This window comes from Poecilia reticulata, linkage group LG19 (assembly GCF_000633615.1).
Source record: "Poecilia reticulata strain Guanapo linkage group LG19, Guppy_female_1.0+MT, whole genome shotgun sequence".
Classification (NCBI taxonomy): Eukaryota; Metazoa; Chordata; class Actinopteri; order Cyprinodontiformes; family Poeciliidae; genus Poecilia; species Poecilia reticulata.
Window position 1 is genome coordinate 18,540,354 of NC_024349.1, and position 22,918 is coordinate 18,563,271.

General features: G+C 43.1%; 1 protein-coding gene across 4 annotated transcripts in view; it reads right to left on the reverse strand.

Moving 5' to 3' along the window:
• Positions 1–22,918, reverse strand: part of aatkb (apoptosis-associated tyrosine kinase b) — a 61,769-nt gene continuing 38,851 nt past the window's right edge. For 2 of the 4 annotated variants that reach the window (XM_008437628.2, XM_008437629.2), the window contains 12 exons: positions 18,315–18,456; positions 13,390–13,469; positions 12,326–12,444; positions 11,707–11,794; positions 10,617–10,750; positions 10,181–10,265; positions 9,883–10,004; positions 8,734–8,883; positions 5,088–8,550; positions 2,913–3,042; positions 2,614–2,820; positions 1–2,071 (listed from right to left, as the gene is read on the reverse strand). In XM_008437628.2, the coding sequence (XP_008435850.1) occupies positions 2,043–2,071; positions 2,614–2,820; positions 2,913–3,042; positions 5,088–8,550; positions 8,734–8,883; positions 9,883–10,004; positions 10,181–10,265; positions 10,617–10,750; positions 11,707–11,794; positions 12,326–12,444; positions 13,390–13,469; positions 18,315–18,456 (4,749 nt within the window). In that variant the 3' untranslated portion in view covers positions 1–2,042. Of the gene's footprint in view, positions 2,072–2,613; positions 2,821–2,912; positions 3,043–5,087; positions 8,551–8,733; positions 8,884–9,882; positions 10,005–10,180; positions 10,266–10,616; positions 10,751–11,706; positions 11,795–12,325; positions 12,445–12,592; positions 13,360–13,389; positions 13,470–18,314; positions 18,457–21,262; positions 21,565–22,918 lie in introns of those variants that run through there. The other 2 variants (XM_008437630.2, XM_017310721.1) reach the window with 2 other exon arrangements.

Sequence of the window (22,918 nt, forward strand, 5' to 3'; positions counted from 1 at the left end):
TGACACCGTCATGTCAGCCTTATGCTCACCCCTTCAAATAAAATGTTGCTCATGGGGCTTTATCACTTTCACCCAAAGTTACTAAGAGACACAGTGGAAACTTCAGACGGTCACTTTGGGCTCTTGAGCTGCAGGTTTCCAAACCCTGATCTAGTCATGAGGTCTAGTAAGTGACAATCCAGTCAAGTCTTTAAATAAATCTAAGGCTATTAACCTTAGATTTAACTTTTTGTTAGTGTCTGAAGGTTGACATGAGAAATGTATTCTTCTTTGACCTTAAACTTTTTTTGTTAAGCCAGCTGTGGGATAGTAATCATGTTTTTGGTGAATTGCATTAGTGACATACCTGAAAACCTTTCACTTGCAAAAGTTTCCAGTTGCTGAAATGTGCTTTACAAATTTGAGAAATTGTCTCGGTTGAAACTGAATTGGTGATAAAAAGTTGTGTAGAATGAAGCCAGACATTAACAGATGCATTAGTGCAACATCTGTGGTGATGAAGACTGGTCTAAAAGGTTCAAATAACCCCCACTTATGTCAATAAGCTTTGGGTAATGACAAGTCTACATGTAATTAACTTCCTCATGCAGAGTGACTGACCTCATCCAGGCAGAAAGAGGGAAGCTTTTTGGGATCCATTAAGGATCTGTCCCACTAGTAGAAGTCCAGACCAAAGACGGGCTGGACCTCAACACTCTCAGCTGCGTTAGGAAACGTCTTAAAGTTCTTGAAAGAAAAAGCTGGGGAAGTCTGAGGGTCTCTGATAAGAGGTTAGAGATGGATGGATGGATTATAAGGAGCACAACTGATTCTGAGGTGATTTGAAGTTTTAAGATGAAAGATGTAATCTAGGAAAATCAAAACAAATCTTTTTAAAGTTGATCCCAATGATATAGTTGTGGTCATAACTCTGGCGCTGCCTTTGCTTTCACAGCCGTCGAGCTGAAGTTGCTGTTCTTGACGTCGTGAATCTCAAAGTTCCAGAAACGCATCACCGCAGCGCTGCTTGGTGCTGCTGTGCCAACCTGGACTGTGGATCAGTGAACATTAGAGCTTCCCATCTGCTCTGGATTTACAAGATCTTTGCATCAATGTGATGAAGAACCTTCATGCGTTCAGATTAACCAGAATAAAACCCGTCTTGCAGGCGAATCGATTCTCAGCTTAGGCAGAAAATATACAAACACGGAAAGCTCCTGGTGTTGGATATACCTAGTGTCTGTTTCTCTTTGTCCTGAATCATTCTTAGTGGTTTTTAGGTTATTGAAACTACAAACTGTTAAAGAAAAGTAATTGAGTTACCTCTTACTTCCAGCTTTTGGACGTCAAAGACTCGGTTTGGTGGCGAGGACGTTATATTTGTTAAACAGAAAAGTCTCAAACACTAGTTCATAGCAGACAGACGGTTCAGTCTATGACCAGACGGCTTCGTTTCCAGTCACACCACAGTGTCCGTTCTCTCTGAATGAAACCAAATATTAACATTATATTACTTGCGATGCCTCAAGCACTCATGATGTTTATTAGTACAAGTAAAACAGTTGCTAAAAAGTAGAAAGTCTTAAGCTGCTCAGTCTTGTTCAAGGTGCTCGTCCGTTGTTGAAAAGCCACAAAGTGGATGTGTTTTTACTGGGCAACAATCTGGCAGCAGTTTCGTTTTCGTCCCGTTTCAGTGAAGATCGGCTCCACGTTGTCATGAATGAAAACAATTAAAAAGGTGGCAAATGTGTCCTTTGCTCATCCAAGATGCCTTTGATCCAAAAATATACAGGTCTCCTCAATAAGTTCATCTTTCATATGTACTTCACAAAATGTAATATTCGTTGTCTTTTCAGTATTCTAAACTACACTCGGGCCAGTGTTACATGTTGGTAAGAGGGCTTTATATTCGAAGTGTCCGCAGGCGGTAAGAGGCACTGTCTTGCGTTTGGAAAACCTGACATTACAATAATAATAATAATAATAATGATAATAAAAAAATCTGAAGTCATGCTAAAGTAGGTCCAGCTGTTGTCACAGAGGCAGTCAAGATCCACCGATTTTTATTCCTTATCTCCATCTTCACTGCTTCCTACAAAGACAGAAACAGAAACCAAATTTTACATTTAAACATTTTATGTTTGCTTTGAGTTTTATAAAAGGTTAAAAGGATCTGTTCTTGGTCGTTGTAGAGCCAGAAAAAGCTGAAGTTGACTGTCCTTTGTGAGAAATACAAAGGACAATATAGAGACAAAAATCTCTCACCCTGGTGAGAGATTTTTCAATCTTAGGGTTATTATACCTCGTAAAATTATCTGTAACTAGTGTACAAAGAAATTAGATCAAACAACTGCAAATTAAAGAAACCCACGCCATTCTCACCTCTGTCTTCAACTTAATATTTCAGTCCTACAGAACACCCCATGACTGCATGGTTCCTTTCCTTCAGCTCCTTAGACCCTTTTCTTGCATCCTACGATGTGCTAACTGCTTTTTTGGGTTTTTTTTTTCCTAATTTTGTGCGATTGTGCTAAACAAAACTTAGCTTCGTTTCTGTTTCCGTGTCCTTAGCATTCAGTCATAATTCTGGAATAAAGACAGCGGAGTTGTGTGCAGGTGGTTGAAGCCACCAACCTCCTGTTGAGTCCATGTCGGAGTCGGAAATGTGAGTGATGGAGAACCGAGACACGTTGGATGGGGAGACGGTGAACCGGGACAACTGGACGGCCGGTTTGGGCTCCGGAGCCTTGGTGACGGCGCGAGGTGGAGGGGAGTCGGCTGCTGTCGAGGATGTAGGCAGAGGAAGGAGGGGAAAGTCGTCCTCCCACTCAAACCCTGCGCCTAAAAGAAGACGGTGAGGAAAGGTTTGCTTTCATCTGATAAAAACTTCATTTCTAGGAACAAATAAATGCAAAAACTACAAACACACTCACTCTCCTCCGAGACGTTCCCATCTGAAGAATCATCTGAGATATTAGGTCTTTCTTGGGATTTTCTTCCAGAGCTCGAACCCTCAGATGCTAATGGGAAGCCGTGCTCAACCAGTTCTTTAGTTGGACTCTCCTGGTGAGGTAATATTAGGAAATGATTGCTTAACGGAGTCGGGCTGAATACAGAAAACCAAGGATGCAGTGAAAAAGCTTAGTCCCCGCAACGAAACAACCTTGAGTAAAATTCCTATATTTTAGCTTTACATTCACTGAGAAATCAGAGGGAATTGGACGATGTTCCAGCTGGATTGGTCCTAATAATTGACACTAAGGTTGTTGGAAACAAAAATTATCCAAAAACTGTCCGCCATGCACTACCAAATAACACTTTTCACTTATCATTCAGTATTTTTATCAAACAGACATTAGGCTGTTGTTGTTGTGCTATWAGCTAGCTGCTAGCTAACGACTTTGCTAACAAAGCAAGATAACTAAAAGCTTCTTCCCTGTACCGTTAATGATAGCGGTCATTCTTTACTACTTATTATGCAATAAGGGCACGTCGCCCATCCAAAACCGATCATCTCCATAATGGATATATGTCCAATCTTCTAATTTCCTTTGCTGCATAATGTGCATTTCATTTATTCCAGCGTTAGGTAAATGTATCTTGAAGGAGAATAACACTTAAATAAAAGTCCAACAAAAATATTAATTTAGAATTAAAAATAACTCACCCTGAATTACCATGATAGATATAATGAATGTAATAAAAGTGTGTCATTAATGAAGGGGAAAAAAACTCAACCCAGACTTTAAGTAAGTTTAGGGTCTGGTGCGCAGAGTATGCAGTTAAAAAAATTTTTCCCCAATTATTCAATGGAAACAAAATACTAACCTCAGTTAAGTAAAATAAAATTGTAATCAAAACTTTTGGAATTGTAATGATTTGTTTTTTAAAAAAGAAATCGTTTTGTTTAAAAAACGTTTTAATTAAATAACTAATTTTTGTCTTGTGAACATAAAAAGTTATTTGCCAAACATAAACTTTTATTTGCACACATCAGAAATCTTTTATTGCGATTTTGGGCCCTGCCCACGACTCATGTGAGAATCACAAGCAAAACTTTGAGTCACAAACAAAACCTTAGAATATTAAGAAAAGATTTCTGACACGCACAAATAAGTTTGTTTTGCAAAAAAAAATTCACTTTATGAGACAAATGTTTGATTTAAATGTTTACAAAAGTTTTTTAATCAAAACTCAGTAGGCTTTTCTCATGGTGACATACATTAATTAAATATTTGCTTTTGTTTTTTTCTGCAGTTCCACGTTAAAGTTTGATGCAGCTCTGCTTTCCTGAATGGACCGTCTTCATCTCCACTGCAGAAAACAGGCAGCTCTGTTTTATAGATTACAGTCACTAAAAGGTTGCATTGTGCACTTGTTTATATTTTTAATAGTGTAATTCTGTAAAGACATAATATGTCTGGTGGTCTAGCTCTGATTTACATATCTTGCTAAATTGCGGGTTTGAATATTGCAATTTTTTCCTATAACAAAATAGACCTGCAGAAAGAAATGACTAATAAAATATCTTACATATGCATAGTTGTATGCTCTATGTAGAGATTCTCCTTAGCTTTGATTGTATATCTCACAATTTTGTAATTTATCATTGTTTATTAAACTTTGAAAGCTGAGAGGCTTTGTTGATATTCTGTCCTAGAATACGGTTGGATGTGCCCTTTTTTTTTTAGCACCTGCCCCTTTAGTGGTCTCTGCACGGCCCTGCTCTTCAGTGTGGAAGTTATTGCTGTTGGAAAAATGCGCAAAGTTAGCTACTTTCAATACCAGCGATGTAGTTAAGATAAAGTTGAAAAATGTTTGAGAAGATATTTGAACAAGAACCGTTTTATTTTTATTAGATGATTACTGCATGCTTAGAGCAAAAGGACTGTAATATACTATGACATTTATTTACTGTAGTTTCTGAAGTGAAATCTCACCCTGGTAAAATTTGCCTTTTAGCTAATGCCTGATGCTTCTTAGCATCAGGGTTTTGGCATTAGCTATGCTGCTCAAATGCATTTTGGTCAAAACTTTATAAAAACTTAAAATTGGAAATCAACCACAAAAGCTCTTAGCAAGTTGAACATTTCATTTCCACTTCTCACCTGATCGAACAGATAGACGGTAACGTCATCAAAGAAAGACACCGTCTTCTTCTTATGGTCCTCCTCTGGATTCTCTGCGGCCAGGCTCGGCATCTTGAGGAGGCTCCGCAGTTTGTGAGCCTCACTGTTGTCGCTCACCACTATGGGCACTGGGTGGCACTCTTCCTCACTCTCCTCCTCCTCCTGCACGCTGTAGCTTCGCAGCTCCTCATCCGACTCGTCGCTGTCATCGGTGTCGGCGTCCTCCTCATCGGCCTCCTCGCCGTCAGCGGGAGACGATCGGCCCTCTGTCGCAGCAAGTGGAGGTTGTGGGCTGAACGGAGAGACCGGTGAAGAAGAAGAGAACCTCCTGCTGTTAGCTGTGTGCTGCAGCGCTACCTCGTCTTTCGGTAAGACGTGCAGGATTTCTCCGGACATTCCCGATGGCCTTTTGTGACTTGTTTTCATTGTCGTTTCCTCGACTTTGCCGGCCTCAACAGAATCCGTTTTGTCCTCCATGTCCTTCTCTTTCTTAAAGCTGGAAGCGGAGTCTCCATTGAGGGCACCAAGCGCTTCCTCCATGGCTCCCACCACTTCAGCTGCCCAGTCCCCTAAGGCTGAACTCTCTTCATGCGATGGCCATTCATCCAGCATAGCCTCTGCTTTCAAGGCAGAATCCGAAGGTTCCTCATTCTCCGTCAAGCTTGTCCCTGGAGGAAGAGATTCTGCTCCGCCTTTTGGATCGTGGTCCTCTTCAAGTTTTAAATCTTTGTTCACCACACCATCTTTTAGTTCTTCCTCCTCTTCACTTTTTCTTTTTTCTGCCTTTTTTCCTCCGACATGCTGTTTCTCCCCGTCACTGTGATGATCAATTTCTTTCAGCTGGAGTTCCCCCTCTTCATCTCGACTTTGCTTTTCATTCTCATAATCTGAAAAGTAGGCAGAGTCTCTGTACGGAGTCTTGTCACTCAGTGGTAAAAGAATGTGGTCCTCTGTCTGTGAGCTTTCCAAAATCGAACCTTGACCCGATGATGGTTGAACCTCTGCTTTATCCTCTTCCTCGTGGTTCTCCTGAACTCCCTCTAGGCCGCTATCCAGAGTAGGCTTTCCCTGAGGTTGTGATCGGGTGTCATGGGACTCTTTGGGGACAAACTCCGGACTCTCGTTATTCTCTGTATCATATCCGCTGTCCATGGCTTTAGGTGAGCTGGAAGGGTGGGAAGAAGCAGGGCTGAGACCTTCACAAGATCCAGCAGCAGATGGCAGATCCATTGAGTCCATGGAATCAGGAGTTCCTACCTGCTTCTGCAAAGATTTAAAGGCAGGAGACATGTTCAGCTCATTGCCCTCATCGGCGAAGATGCCTGAAGTCACGTCAGTGATGTCGTCTGTTATGTCTTCTTCCTCGTCGCTGCAGTCGAGGATGTCAATGAGACTTACGGTGGAGTCGGCCTGGTCCACGCCACTGTCGGCTGTGTGGCTCAGCTCCGACTGGGGATCTGTGATGGAAACCATCACGTGCCTGTTGTCAGGAGGCGGTGGAGTGTTTTTAGTCATCGTCAGAGTTACCTCTTCTTTTCTAGGTTCTGGTGGTTTTTGCATGACCAGATTTTCTTTGATTACTTCCTCTCGCTTCTCTGTAAGTGGCGTTTCTTCAGATGAAGGATTAATATAGTGCTCTTCACAGTCATCAGCCTTTATCAAGGTGTGTTTGGAAACAATGGGACCCCCTGGCGCCGGTGACAGATTGATCATCTCCTCAATGCTGAGAATATCGGTGCTCTTGTCTGTGATGTAGTTGCTGTGACTGAAGCTGTGACAGTAGTTGTTGTTTCTCACTAACAAACCAGTGAGTGGATCAACAAAATGGGTGTGGCAGCACTCTCCAGATGGTGGCACCTGAGTGTCCCCTTCATGGCACAGGTAGATGCAGTTGTCTGAGGGCACCATGGTGTGATGTTTACTCAGGCTGAGGCAGGCACTGTTATCTTTGGCCTGGTGGGGCTCTAAATAATCGATGGGTTTGGGCAGAGAGTGAAAAGCCAGGCTGTGCTGGTCCGGCCAGGTGTCTTCGATGTCCGTACTTGGCATGGTGTAGTTGAAGTCGGTGTAAGAGTCCTGTCTGCAGCTGTGGCTCGCCCGCCTGTGGTGTCCTCCGCTGCTGTGCCTGTGTTTTGAAGGCCACGTATTGCAGGTGTGTCTCTCGAGAAATATGTCCTCTTCTTCTTCTTCTGTGTCGCTGTCTCTGTGTCCGATGAAGAGCGCGCCTCCGGTCTTCATGTTGATGCTGACCGAGTGGCTGTTGTGTCTCGTGTGACTAGGCATGGTCTTCCTTAAAGAGCCCATCATGTCATAGTAGCCCCCTGTCATGTTCTTCCCTAAGAGAGAGGTCTGGCTGGTGTCCAGGTATGTCTCTCTGTAGGCCTGTTCAGGTGGACTGGTCACAGATGGGGATATAACCAGAGGGTTCTCCAGTTCTCCTAAAGCCTGACGAAGGCTTCTTGACCCCCAGCTTTCTTGGAGATGCTCGATGGAATGCTCACTTCCAATCAGATAGGGATCCATTTCTAAAGGAGGAGAGTGCTCATAGTAGTAGCCCCCATCTCTGTCTTTGTAGGACACATAGTGACTTGACTCCCATGGTCGAAGGGGACTGCTATCTAAAACCTGACCTAAAAGAGGCTCCATTGTCAAGGAGATGGCTGGACTTGAATCATTGGAGTCATACAGATCAGATTTATGGATGTCAGCAGACCAGTAAGGACCCATGGTTTTGGTCTGTGATGGGCAGGCCATGCATTCACCAGAGTCTGCACTGCCAGTCAAGAAGCTCCCACTGCTGCCCTGGTAGTCTGGGCTGTAGGAGCACAGGCTGTATTCTGGATCCATGTTACAGTCCACAGGCTCCTCGATACGGATGTAATATTCACTGCTTACTGAGGGGCTATGGGCGCTGAGGACAGGGAGCACACTGGGAGGATGCAAGTGTTTTGGTTGATAGTAGGTAGGAGAAACTCCGTGGCTTAGGCTCTCCATGGCACATCCTCCAACAATGCCCCCTGGTGGATAAAACACTTCTGGACAATGATGGTTGGCCTGAGCACAAGTGCTTGAGGACTCTTGGGATATGTAGGATGGATCTGCTCTGGCTTGCTCCCACTTGTATTCAAAGTTCAGGCCGTGGCTGGTCTCTGTGACTGTCAGTATGTCATCTCCAGACTCTGAATGGTAGCCATCACCAGATGAAAACTGCTCCAGTAAAGGGAAGGAAGAGGAGGTTAAGGAGGGCTGGTCTCTGGATATATTTGAGGCAGTGTGGTGACCGTTGAATCCAGCGTTGGGACGCAGCGAGTTCCAGCGCCTCTCAAAGTCCTCTTCGGCCTCGCTGGCCCCTTTTGCACACAGATAGCTGAGCAACAGGTGGACTTCCTCTGCATTGGGTCTCTGGTCAGGTTGGAGCCAGCAGAATTGCATCACTTCATACCTGAGGAGCCCAACAATGAGAAGGGAAAGTGTTCAAAGTTAACCGCTAAAACTGACTAAAAACAAATGTGATAATCTGAGCAGGGAACTTGGAAGTGATTTCACTGAGCTGTTCTTGGCTCTGTGTTTAGTTGCTTTTTTTCTTCCTCTCTCATGGGGATGCCTGTATCTGTGTGTGACTCACCAGCGCTCAGCCAGGGGAACTTTGAGCAGCGGCTTGGGAAGTCGCAGTTGCTGCTCTCTTACGGCATACGTCAGGACCTGTCTGTCAGAGTAGTGTCTGTAGGGCTGGTTTCCCAGCTCAAACAGCTCCCAGATGGTCACACCAAGCGACCTGGGAGGGGGAGACAGCGTGGACATCCACCTTTAGATCCCCAAAATCTCATAGTATCCATGCTTTCATTTCATGATGTAAGATTTTTTGCTGAGCTGGTTGGGTCAAACGCCTTCTCCATTTTTAATCTTTTTTTCTTACAATTCCTCTGTATCTGGTGAGAAAACTAATATTGTCCATATGCAGCTGCAAATACGGCCCAAAGGATTGTGTTTGATCGTAAAACTGCTACTTGTGTTGGTAACAGGTCCAACGCACTGATGGTGCATCTTTTGGATGAAATGTAGATTTACTGCAATTCTCAGGCAAGCTCTTCAATGAAAAATTTCTCTCTGAATCCAATAAAATATATAGGCCATAGAGAGCAGCAGATGAAGCCAATAAATTCTCTGCAATGATTAATAATTTACAAGCAGTTTGTCTATTGTAGAAATATGCATATTCTGCAAAATAAGCTCCAATATTGTGCTGCCGGTAGCCGTTTAAATGAATAAATACACCCAAGCTTCTTTGCCATTTAGCTAAAAAATACTTCTGACGAAAGATTCTCCCACTAAACATGTAAACAAGTTGTTCACATGTTCTTGAAATAATTGAGACGTATTCAAAGCTGAACATAGAGTTTGAACAGGTTGTTTACACAGAAAGGGTAAAATGTTTCAGAGTTTTGCTAACAGGTTGATTTTTTTTTTTTTTTGCAAAAATATGTAATTAGCTGCAATTATGGGTAGAAATTACTGTGCTGTGTCATTAGAAGACCTTAAATATGAGATTTAACCAAACTGAGCATCTTTACAATTTAATATGCAAATAGTCACAACTGGTAATTAGATTGGGTTATAATAAACAGCTTGCAGCATTTTAATGTACAGTTATTTGTTTTCTCTGCAGAATACACATTAAAAATGCGCACCAACAACCACTAAAAGTCTAAACGGAGTCTAATGCATAGAAGGGAAATTAAAATGTCTAAATGTGTGAGGGAGTTGTCGGTTCTACCAGATGTTGCTCTGCTGGGTCTGATCGGCTATCAGCAGGTTTCCATGAACCTCGTCCACCAGCTCGGGAGCGATCCAGCGCAGCGGCACGTACGTCTGATCCGAGGTCACGTAGAAATCATCCTGGTAAAGAAGAAATGTTAACATATTTCATGATTTGATTCTGAAACACCTGAGTTGTGCATTACAAATGTTAGCAGGGATAAATCCAAGTTATTTTCCTGCCCTCGTCAGACAAGCAAACACGGTTTCTTCAGCAAACTGTACAGCTTCTATTTGGGAACTTTGTGTGGGATTACCTTATACTTTGTGTGCGCCAGACCGTAATCTCCGATCTTCACTGAGATGTCAGCGGTCAGCAGGCAGTTCCTCAGAGCCAGGTCACTGATGAGAAACGCAGATAAACACCTCTAACACAGCTGCACCATTTAATAAAATATTACACAGGATAAGATCGTGGATGTTTTGTTTAAGGTGTTTCAGCTCCTACTGGTGATGGAACATTGCGCCTTTTCACCTGCAGCATTAAAGGCTGTACCTTTAATTAAAGCTGATCTGGAGAGGAGCGGCCACCGCCTGCAACAAAATCACTGATGCTGGAGTCAATAAGCAGCACTCAGGCAGCACCAGGATGTTGTTTCAGGAAGCAACTGGAAGCAAAGTTGGTGCAGCAGCTGGATTTTTTTTATTGTAAGTCATAGAAACGCTAACTAATCAGCAGCAGCTTGGGACTACCTGTGGGTGAAGTTGTGTTTGTGCAGGTGCAGCAGTCCTGATGCAATGTCACAGGCCATCCTTTGCAGAATCAGGGGCTCTGGGGTGATCGCCTCGTTCGACCTGCAGCTTCGGAGGTAACCCTTCACATCCCCCTGGACACAGCAGAGGAAAATAAGACACCTGCATGTTACAAGGTTTGACCACTGGAGGGCGGTGTTTGGCAGTGAACTGCTCTTTGTGGCCTCCATTTCCTGTTCAGCTGAAGAAGTCTGCATGAAGGAGAAGCAGATCCTCAGATTTATGTGCCGATCTGTGGTAAAATCCAGCGAGTTCAACTCAGACTGACAGTCTCATCTAACTGTCGGCTCGTTGCTTAACAACTCCAAAGACTTCAGCACAAACAGAAGCTTCTTTTCCTGTGAAGCATTTCTTGCCTCTCTTTCTTCCCATAAAATGATCTTATGTATAAAAATTCAACCTTTTAGGAGTGGTGATGGTTATAAAGTCTAACAGCTGCTGGGAGAAAGGACCTGCAATATCAATAATTTAGTTTACAGCAGATGCTAGGTCAAAAAGCCATAAGAAATTACCTTCAACCTGATCAAGTTCACAAAACATTCCATCGGTTTTCTAAGTCAGTAAAATTGTTCAGTGCTCCTGGAAATGCAGTGGATGATTTGGCTGATGAATCAATTGCATTTATTGTTTCAGAACAAAAGAGAACATATTGCATTTTGTCCCAGGAAGCCTGGAAGTCCAACTAAATGGTAAAAAAAAACAGTTAAAAATTAATTAGATTTGAAGAAATTGTCCAATTTTATCCCTTTTTTTAAGTGAAATAAATATATCGGTAAATCTATCAGATACAGGTGAAGATAGTTGAATTTTATAATTTCTAGTATCTAGTAGCTGCCAGCCTCAGTGGGACAAGATCATTAGAGAATTAATCTACAACTTATCTAAATGTTTCAGGCTTGAAATGAAATGAAAGGAAAGGTCTGACGGTCAAATGTTCATATTGTGTCACCACTAACAGAAGGATATTAAGTGTTTACAAGTGTTTACAAGTGTCCTGATTGGTGTTGTGTGTTTATGGATGGAGACTCACCAGTGGACAGAACTCCATGACCAGCAGGTAGGGTGTGACTTCAGTGCACTGGGCCAGGCACTGCAGCAGAGCCGGGTGCTGGAGTGTGCTGGAGAGCAGGAAGAGCAAAAAACGCTTAAAGGCATTTCTCTTTAAACTGACAGAGAAAGCACAACTGTCTGAACATTACTGTGGACGCATGCATGTGTTTGTTTATTGTATCTAGGATCTGAATGCATTGAAGCCTCCATATTTGCTCTGATGATGAAATCCAGCCTGGATTTCTTTAAACTGGGAGAAGAGTGCCTGGAATAAGTTTGCTTCAGTGATCATATGTGAAAACTCTTGGAAAAGGCTTTGCAATAAATAAAATGTTTATTTATTGCTGCTGAGGTCGTTTTTACAAAGCTCAACATTTCTATTTATGACATCACTGGATTTTGCATTTTTCAGCCTCTTAAAAAGATTTATTTTCAGTTTCAGGAGTGTTGCAGTATTTGATATTTTCTATTCATACTTTGATATTATTTGTAATCTCTATGTCAGAGTTTATCTAGGAGCATTTTAAGGGGGAAGACATTATCTCCATTAGTTCAATTGATAAAAGAGACCAGATGTGGTGCTGGGTGTAAAGCGTTACCGGTAGGGCTGAGCTTCCTCAAGGAAATGCATCTGGTCCTGCACACTGGCGCTGACTTTGAGCTCCTTCACCACCACTTGTGTGGTGTTCAGGCCCGTGTTCACCTCCCCGAGCAGAACCTGGAACAACGCAGGCACAGACGAATGCATACGGGGAGGAAACAAGCACACACACGCACGCACGCACGCACGCACACACACACACACACACACACGGGTCAACCCATTCACACAAAGACGTGAAGCAGACATACATATATGGACATACCCAGTGAAGGTACACAGGGATGGAAAGGGCGGGTGTGTTTGTGTGAGACGAGTCAGAAACAGACAAAAGACAGAGGGAAGGGTAGAAGGGAGAAAAATGTTAACTGGTTGCAGAAACATGAGGCTTTCCTACTGGCAGTGACAGCTTCTAAACACTGAAGCAGCGCAATATTTGTACTCAGAGCTGCGCGCGTCGCCTGTGGAACAAAGCAGCTGTTATTTATCGCACCACAGGCAACACATTGAATTACAGACGCGTCCTTGGTGCAGCTAAGGGTGTTTTCACACCTGATAGTCCGGCAGACTCGGTTCGATTGGGGAACAAAATTGGAACATTTGTTGCACTTTCAGCCTGTGTGGTTTACCTTCACACAGCACTGTGTCAAACAAATTAAACCCACAGGAAATCCCACTTAAGGAAGCAACATGAAAACCTCAGAAGAAGACATGAGAGCAATTTCCTTTCTTCACAACATGAAAACAAAAATGGAGTAGCGTAAGATTTTAGCGGCTGTAGGATTTCTCTTCCGTTTTTGGTGAAAGACCATGAGCAATTTCTCCCGCTTGTGCATTTGTTTAGGTTCTGTTTACCCAGAACACCCTGCACTGTAGTCCACTTCCTGCTTTTGGAACAGCCTCTGATCTGCTTGGCTTCCGAACTGCCTCAGAGGTCGATTGCGCGTTCACACCTCCCAAAATAAGCCTCGACTTTCTTGGCAAACAAACTGAAGTTTGATTAAAGCGGACTAAACACGGTTGGTGTGAATGCACTCTAAAAAAAACTACAAGTGGTCTTACCTTCCCGAACCATCCATGTCCGATCTCCTTCAGGTAGAGCAGACTGTGGCGAGTCAGTTCAGAGGACTTCAGCAGCTGGGCTGAAGGAGGTGGAGAAGAAGGAGGAAAGAAAGACCTGATTGAGCCGTTCAGCATGCTTTAACACATTTCCGACAAACCGCAGAGAACAACTGATAAATTTCCTGATCAGGCTGGTGTGTAGCTGAAATGCAAATTGCTCATGAGAATCCATCTGGCTGAATATGGAGTGCATTCATTTAAATGCATTGTAAATCATAATCATAGGGCTAAAACACCAAACAGTGTTATGGCGTTTATTCTGCGTTATCACACAACACAGGGTAATGTGAATGCGCAGCTGCTGAACGCTCTGATGGATCTCGTTGCGCAGACAAGCTGAAATAAATGTCAGCGCTGATGGATGGAGACGCTGGAGATTGAATGGCTGAGAAGCAATCTATACCCTTGTAATCTGAGGCATTTAAAACTGCAGCACAACAAAATGAGCTGAGATTGTCTGACTTCTCAAACAGCAACACATTCTTATCGGTTAGATAGAGAAATTAGGTTAGATTTTACTTAAAAAGCTGCAAAAATGCACAGAAAATTGTTGAAAGGAAGCCCCTCGGAAGCTAAGTAAAGAAACTCAAGGCTAATGCATAACGCACCACATCTGAGCTATTAGGTATCCACTCTCAGCCGTCTCTGAAGTGGATTATCCCAACATGCCGGTCGCTGAAGAGTAAACACAACATTCTCCATTGTGTTTGATCTGTGCTGGTCTTTCCGTGGCACCGAGCTGTCAGACGGTCTGGTTATCCGAAGCACCGCTGTCAGCACCCCTTGATGACCTGCACCCATCCTGGCTGCAGAAGGTGTCCTGCTGCATCTGACTTCATCTGACTTCCAACTCAGCCAAACCAACCGACTGCTGCATCTCCTTCTCCTCCCCTCCCTGCCCTTTCCTTTGGTTTCCATCTGCATCACCCTCCATGACACTTTCGATTCTGGTAGTAAAGCAACCAACAAGCAGATCTTTGTCCAGTCCGGTCCCTGTGTGGAGGCCTTACTGGACTCCTACGTTCCCTTCTACAGATTGGTCATTCTTTACACCCACTTTCTCCCCGGCCCAACAGCAGAATGGTCGCCATTGTCTGGCCGCGTAGGACAGCGCGGTACCAGTTAGGACCAGCTATGGTGCACACACTGGGACTATTATCTCCCAGCTGCATGACAAAGGAATAAACAGCGCCAGGCGAAGGGTTCCACCTACGGCGACATGTTTCCCCTCAAATATTCATAAATCTAACAGAACAATGGGAGAAACATGAGGCGTTCTGTACCAGACTGCTCCCGCTCCAAACCTGTGGCGATTTTTCATAAAAGCTACTAGAAACGTCTGCTGCAGCAAACACAAACCGGTTTCTCTACCAGCGGTCTCAGAGTTAGCGTCAGCCTTTCCTCCATGGTTAAGTCTACGATGTGGAGATCAGTCACAGTTTCCAGAGTTATGCAAGATCAGTCTTCACAGGAACTGGCAGAGAGTTCAGCGCTGGTTCAAATGATCTCATGTTCACATTTTGCAGATCCACGGGCTCCCTTCCTGTCCTCAGGACATGTTGATGTGCAATATTTATAGTTGGGACTGTGTGCCAACTGTCTCTGAATTCTTCAGGACAATGTTGCTAATTAGCATTGCCGTTTCATACCTATGCATTTCCATTTGGCTCCTTCCGTTTTATATTTTATACCTTTGCAAACAAACCATTTCACGTTCAAACTATTGCAGATCAGTGTAGCTTGCGTTGGCATTTTCATTTTTTCATGAGATAAATAGTAGTAAAAATGCATAAATGTGTGTGCATGATTTATTGGAGTCAAGTAACCATATTTCTTTGCAAAACACACTATAGAACATAGAAATTTACTTTAAAACCTCTGTCCTCAAAGCCGTTATGAAACATCTCCCTGGTGGGGACAAATTAAAGCGTCTTTAATTTGTTCCATTGGACCTAAAATAATAATTTGAACCTAATATTCATCACTATACTGTAATATCAAAGAACATCTGTCCACATGTTCAAAAACTAGAGTAGATGTCTGAATACATGGAAATAGTGATGGTGAGATGGCAGAAATATCTGCAGGCTGTTTAGTGAGGAGCAGCGTCTAAAAACTGCAACATCGTTTTGGTCTCTAGTGAAATATTTAACCCAGTAAAATTTACAGGGGCTTTGTTTATCCATTATCTATATTGAAAGTAAATTGTGTAGCTTTAAATAGCTCTAGGACGGGAATCTGCTCCCCAACATGTCGACATGCAGACTCCGCCACTTCCTGTTGCCTGACAGACAGCCGGTCTCCACAAGCCTTTTATTTTTAAATTAAAAAAAAAAGTGACAGGATCATTTCTCAGCAACAACTGCAGAAAAAAAAGTGTGGGTAAAAACACAAGTCTGTCCAGCACTCGAAAGAGAAAAAAAACAACAAAAAAAAACTTTTTAGAGATACATAAAGGAACTCGAGCTTCGTTTGACGGCAGCATCTCTGCATCTCCACGCTGATTGTGGCTGAGTACCAAAACAAAGAGCCTCTCTGTTACATAATGGCTGCTGAAGACGAGATGTTTTTATCAAGATGCATTTAAACCACTCAGAGCCGAAAGAAATTCCCATCATTCCCACTCATCCCAGTGGCTCCCGTCCTCAACTGATCTTTTAAAGGTAAAGTTTAACCCTCTAAATGCAGAACTGACTTGCAAACAGATCCCATTAAAAGTGCTCGGTGGATCCCTCTGCGTGTATTTAAACATCGGGGAGCTTGTTTTTGTGCTCGTGTGGATTCCTGCTCCCGTGTCTCCTCTGAATGGGTATCAGTTTCATTCGATTCACACAGCAGCCTGCAGCACTCAACAGCTGCATCAGGGCGGGTCCTTTAAACGGAGCCTCTGTCTGAGCCAAGCTCCTGCAGCACTGATGGCTTATTAAGACCTCCACCTACTCAGTAACACTGGCTGAGAGCAGGCGCTCAATGCAGGGCAGCAAAACACTTCCACGTTGACGGCTTTGACTAGGTCTGAGATGCGAAATCTCAGACCTAGTTCTACGCTCCCTGAACCGTTAGATCTCCTCGGCCTCGTTCAGTCTCGGATTTGGCGCCGTCGCCCTCCATCTTTATTTCTTTTGTTCTCTTATTCATTTTCCTCCACTGCGGTGCCAAAGTTTTTGACTACATAAATCTTTTTCACATTTTGCTGCATTACCTCAAGCTTCTATTTATTTAACACAAAGCAGGAGGAGGAGACCCGTGGTGAACCCGAGGGAGTCGCAGAGCCGAAGTTACAATGCCAAACCCCGTGTGTGGAGAAAAAGTGATGCTGCACGTCGCCTTGCGGCTTCGTGTCGTTTGACAGCTTTTCTTCAGAAGGGACAGAGAAGCCGGACAGAGTTAATGAGAAGATGTTTGAGTCAAAAGCAGAACAATCCTGGAAGGAAGCCTGTTAGCAGCTGCAAAATAAAAAAAAGAGGGAAAAAAACAAAAAACACTTGAAACTGTGGAGGATGTTTACTTCCCAGCAGGACACCAACACTAAACACACAACCAGAGTTACAGTGGTTAATATTGAAGCATATTCCTATGTGAGAATGGCCCAGTCAAAGTTCAAACCTTAAGTTCAGACTTGAAAATTGAAACCCTACATGTACGTCCACTTCGACCGAATTTGAGCTGACTCTAGATGTGCAAAACGGACAGAGACATTAACAAGAGATTAATGTCATTGCCGTGAGAACAGTTTAAGATCCGTTTGTGCACAAGTGGCTGCAGAAAAAGCAACGCCGCATTATGTCAGAATGACACAAAGTTCCTGAAAGTTCCCTTAAAACCCTTAAAAGCAGCACCATGCATCTGATCCAGTTACTCCATAAAAACTAAAATCAATATCTGAAAATGATGTCAGAGGGTGAGGTTGTCCCAGCGGCGCAGTAATGAATCCTTGCCTGCTGCTTCGACATATGGTTTCCATCTTTCGCCGAGGACAAAACATGTGTTCAGCAGTCGGTTCGCTTGACGAAAGGCGAACATGTGCAGAAAGATTTGCTTTTCACTTTCCCTACGAAACTTCTTCAAAAAGACATTCAGCGGGACAAATGAAATTATGAATTTCATAGATTCATAGAGACGCAGCGGACGTAACAGCAGTTTGAATTAGCTTAGAAATAAATAAGATAATAAATTTCCTACAGGATTCTTTGTGCTTGCGAGAGTTGGATCCGCCAAGTCTCGTGTCATGAGTTTATCAGGCAGGATCGCTCCCCATAATGCACAACAACTCACATTGTTCCTGAGAGGCAGAAGCACTGGGAGAGGAATACTCTCACTGGGGTTTTGTGCTCTCACATGCCTCACATACCAGCAAACTGCAGCGTAGGCCGACTGCCTGGATGCCATTATGCAACTTGCAGATGTTTGTGGGAGAAAGTTAAAGAGTTCATTCTGCAGTTGCCCTGCAGCGATGAATTATGGGATAGGTGGAGGCCCAACTGACCAGCATCAGGGCGGTGCTCACTCTGGGGAAACGCGGCTCTCTTCAGGCTCTTATTTCTTTTCTCTCACACCCTTCAAGTGTGTGTGTGTGTGTGTGTGTGTGTGTGTGTGTGTGTGTGTGTGTGTGTGTGTGTGTGTGTGTGTGTGTGTGTGTGTGTGTGTGTAACAATCTGGCACCTCTGCAGAGCTGCTGCTAGGCTTGCATCATTAATGATATCATGATTAGGTATTGTTCAACAGCACATTCGTCTTCTCAGTCATCGTCGACATCCATCACAGTTAAAGCTGCAGAGGCACACGAAGGTCTGACCTTGTAGGACAGGGAGGCGTGTTGGTGGAATTAGGAGGGCGAGAGGAGAGGGAGCAGAGCTTTGACTCACCAGATCGGGCCGGCTGCTTGGTGGTCGGCAGGGAAACCTCTGTGAGCGGCAGGACATAGACGTCCGGAGTGCCCTGGGAGATGGTGGAGGCCAAGGTGGACATGTCTGCGTGGTACTCGTCACAGTCCACATTCTCAAATTCCTTAAACAAGAAAACACACAAACTCTTTAAAAGATGTACAGATGAGCCTGCTACTTGAGTGGGAAAAGGAAACGATGTTTTTATTATTTTCTATTGTTTTCAACCTAATCAAAGACGGGAATTTTAAAATGATGAAATAGAAAAAAGATGCAATATACTTTGCATCCTTTTTTTTGTGTCTGAATCTTGTTTGTTTAGCTGTCATATATGGTGGTGGGTAGCCACCACCAGGGGGAGCTACCCACTTCTCATGCTATTTCCCGACATAAATAGCAGAATATTTGAGTGAACTGACCTTTAGTCACCATGTAGCCAACATGTCGTATGTATACCACTATTGCCTGTTGATGCAAATCCAACACAATCATAATTTTTCCTAAATTTCACACTAAAACAGTTGGTGTGATAGCAGTTAAGTTACAAGCGATAAAAGGGTTTTAAGTTTGTCTCTGAAAAAGTTAAAATATATGTCCTTCAAAAAGACGAAGTGGAGTCTGATGATAGTTTCTATTTCTGTCGGGTTGATTCTGGGTCTACATGGCCAAATGTTTGTTTTCCCAAAGTGTCCTGAAGTAAGCTCCAGTCTGGAGTTTATAAATGTACTAATGTGATGAGTACATAATTATTTACTGTTGGTCAAATAAAGTAAATGTACTGGTTTCACTTATTTTGAATGACTTGAGCAACCAGATATCTTTGATTTTCTGCTGATACAAAACGTGGAACGTTTCTGGTTTTTCTGGCCCAAATGTCGAAGCAGAGCCGAGATAAACTGCAGCAAGCTGTGCTGGCCCGGTTCTGTTTTCCTGTGAGGCCGTTGGAGAGTCAGATCGTAAACAGAGTCGGTCCGTTAAATCCAGGGATTATTAGCTCCGAGACTACATGTATCTCAGTCCTAAACTTCACAGATCCGACTGCAGATATTGATCCTCAGGAACCGTTTGGAAATCAGACCGCAGACAAACGCTTCTCCTTTTTACTTCAAAAACAACTTTTTATACAAAGAACAAACAGTGGTGAAATAAATCAGATGTTCTTTTTCTGAATGTGACAGTGTGAACCCGTTTGTTTAACTCACATCCCCTTCTCAGGGCACTACAGCGATCTGCGCCTGTAATCTAATTAAAACAATGATGAGATGTCACAGAGAAACCATTGGAGTGACCAGACGTCATGGAACATGATGCAACACAGCGCTGCCCCTCCCCAACGTACTGCTGCAAACTGCTAGTCAGCTATCAAAGAAATAAACGTAAAAACGTGATTTTAATTATGAAAACAAAGACATGTAAAAAAATGAAAATCTGCTGTTCTAGATGTGAAAACATTCAACACTGAGAATGGTCAGCTGATGTGGTTCGAGAATATGAAGAAATGCCTTCTGGATGCCTCTTCGACTAAGACGAGACCTTAAATATGATCCAGGAATGAGGAGCAGGGATGTGCTGATGGACAGAGGAATATCAGTTTCCTTTCCTTTTTTTAACACTTTATTTTCAGATTTTAATAATACGAAACTGACAGCAGGCAGATATAAGACACACTAACAACGCATACCAACCAGCAGTATGTTGTTTGAACACCAAATGCGGAGAAGAAGAAGAAAAAAGAAAAAAAAAACAGCTGCAAATGATAGAAACAAGATGTACATATCCTGGTGTAAACATCTAGATCTGAAATTGTGACAACCAATGATCTCATAGTGACAGAGTTACTCTGTGAATGATAATGTATTAACATAACCAACAAACGGTAACCAAGTTCTAGTACTTATCATTACGTCTCTCAGCCATCGGATAAAAGACAGTCGAATGTCCTTCCTGGTCAAGAGTATCAGGAACCAAAGGCAATGGTATCAGACTGATGAGAGGTTTGTTGGGACACTGAGTGGGTTAGGATCCAGATCTCTTTTACAGACATGAGAGACGTTTCAGTTCCTGTTTTAATTTAAAGTAACTCGATGGATGTTGCAGACTACCTGCCCGACTAATCACTATCTTTTTCCTTCAAGTTATAAAACCATGAGGATTTTACACTGTCTTCAGAAATGAAGTCATGTTGTTCTGTAAGAACCAAAAGTAAAATATCACTCTAAGTCTTTTCAGAAGACACCGATAACGTCTTCTGAAAGATTTCTTTTGTCCGTGGTGAACAGCAGCACAGCTGAGGATGGAAAGGAGGGAGGGAGAGAGTTGGCTGCATCCACTGGCCGGATGTCAGAATAAAAGTCCCTCAGATGGGATCTAGAGGGCTGTGGGGTCCCATCACTGGAAAAATGTGACCCACTGCAGCCCTCTGCAACACCCACACAAACACATGCGCACATAAACACCTCCGTCTCCCGCTTCCTCCTGTCCCCCAGGAATGCAAGCACACACACACACGCACACACACACACTGGTGCAGACCGCGGACCCCTCCTTCTGCCTCCACTCCAAACCTTCACACGGCCCCGCTCGCCCCCTCTCTCACATCCAACATGTGTTTTCAGTCTCTGCAGCGACACTCTGTCACAAACATACACAACGCTGCATTTAAAAAAAAGAAAGAAAAAAAAAACTTGACGCRGCGCTCGGTTTGCTTCCTTCTTCTCTGAAAAGATTAAATGTTGTGAACTGCAAATAATCTCTTCTCCAAACAGTCAAAATAAATCAAGAAATATGTCATTGCAGAGAAAACTTTACAACCTTTCAACACATGCATTAAACTTTGATGCAACATTTTCAACTTTGCAATGAGTAAATTTGTTTTTAACAAATCTTCTAATTGAWTTCTTCTGAAAATTTGCAGTACTGCATGAGCTTACCTTCTACCAAAGATGACAAACACCCCCAAATTCATAATTTCAGCCTTTTTCTTGGTTTCCCACAACCACACACACACATACATGCACGCGTGCACACGCACACACACACACACACACACACACACACATACACACACACACACACACACACACACACACACTGAGAGGTGATGAGGATGGCTGAGGGAGTGAAAAGTTTCATCATTCTGCTGAGAGAAGAGGAGGAAGAAGCTCTGCAGCTGACCACAGACTGTCCCCAAGTCTGCCAGGATGGAGGGATGAAGGGGAGAAAAAGCTAACAGAGGAAGGGAGAAAGGAAGAGGGAGGAGCGCAGAGGCTCCCAGTGCACAGCCTGGAGCGGACCTCTGGTCATCTGGAGAGGGAGAGGAGAGACGCAGAGGCCTCCCAAAAATGTGAGAAAACATACAAAGAGGAGGAGGAGGAGGAGGAAGGAGAGGAGGGGTTCACATACTGCACATGTGACATCACTGGATGTCTTTGTGTCTGTCCTGAAAACTCCTACAGGACAGTCACCCCGATATGTACCGAGAAAAACATGAGCGCTATAAGACAAAGTCTGTCTCTGATGTTTCACATTTAGTCCAAGATGTAATTAAAAACAGTCAGAGTGGATTTTCCTGTTTATCTCTACGCGTTTTACTGCAACGCTTCTGCAGCGTTTTGTGTTAAAACCGCAAAATGTCACAGAAAAAAACTTGGGTTTTTCAGAATCGCGAAATCTCACTTGGAAACCTGATTTACACGTTTCCGTTTCAAGAGTTAGAACAGAATCTACAGTTACATAAATATCACTAAGGTGAAGCTTTTTACTACTCATTTAAATCATTCTTCACTAGCAGAGAGAGCAATTAAACAACTTCAGGGATTCTTAAATACAGGAGTTTTGTCCACAAATGTTCAAAACTAAGTAAGCTTAAAAATAAAAATAGACCTCTGGCTAATATTTGGGCATATTTCAGACGTTTTGAAGCTGTCAGCAAACTTTGGCTCAGTATTCGACTACTTTTCTTGGCAGTGTTGGTGGAGTTCATTTAAATTGGTTGGTACCAGCAGATTTCAGAAAGTCAAATTTAAGACTTTTTAGGATCTTTTTAGTGCCACCCTGAATGAAATTTACGACAGAAAAAACACCCTGTACTGGGTTTTAAACGTAGTCCATGACTTCTCAGTTACGCTTTTGTCATTTTTACGCCAATGGCAAACATTTATCAGATGCAGTCAGCATTTGCTGAACTTTTGCAACAAGATAAATTATTGCAATTCTTAAAAATGGACATAAAAATACAGATTGTGGAACTCGTGAGATTTTCACTTTTCAGATCTGCTTTTTTTTTTTTTTGTCTAAATGAAGTCCAACAGCCAGTAGCATTGGCAGATGCTCCATCACAGGACGAGTCTGTTTTTTTTCCAGTAATACAGAAAGCCTTTTCTATCATCGCCCTTGAAGTCTTTTTTTTTCTTGGTCTCTTTGAAATTCCCTCTTCCTCCTCTGTTAGAGGCAAATGGGGCCCTGAGGCCGGATGCACTGTGAGCTCATGAGAAAACCCTTCCTCACACACACACACACACACACACACACTCAGTCCTCCTCTGTTCCCACAATCCCCTCACCGCACTCTGAACACACCCTGATCA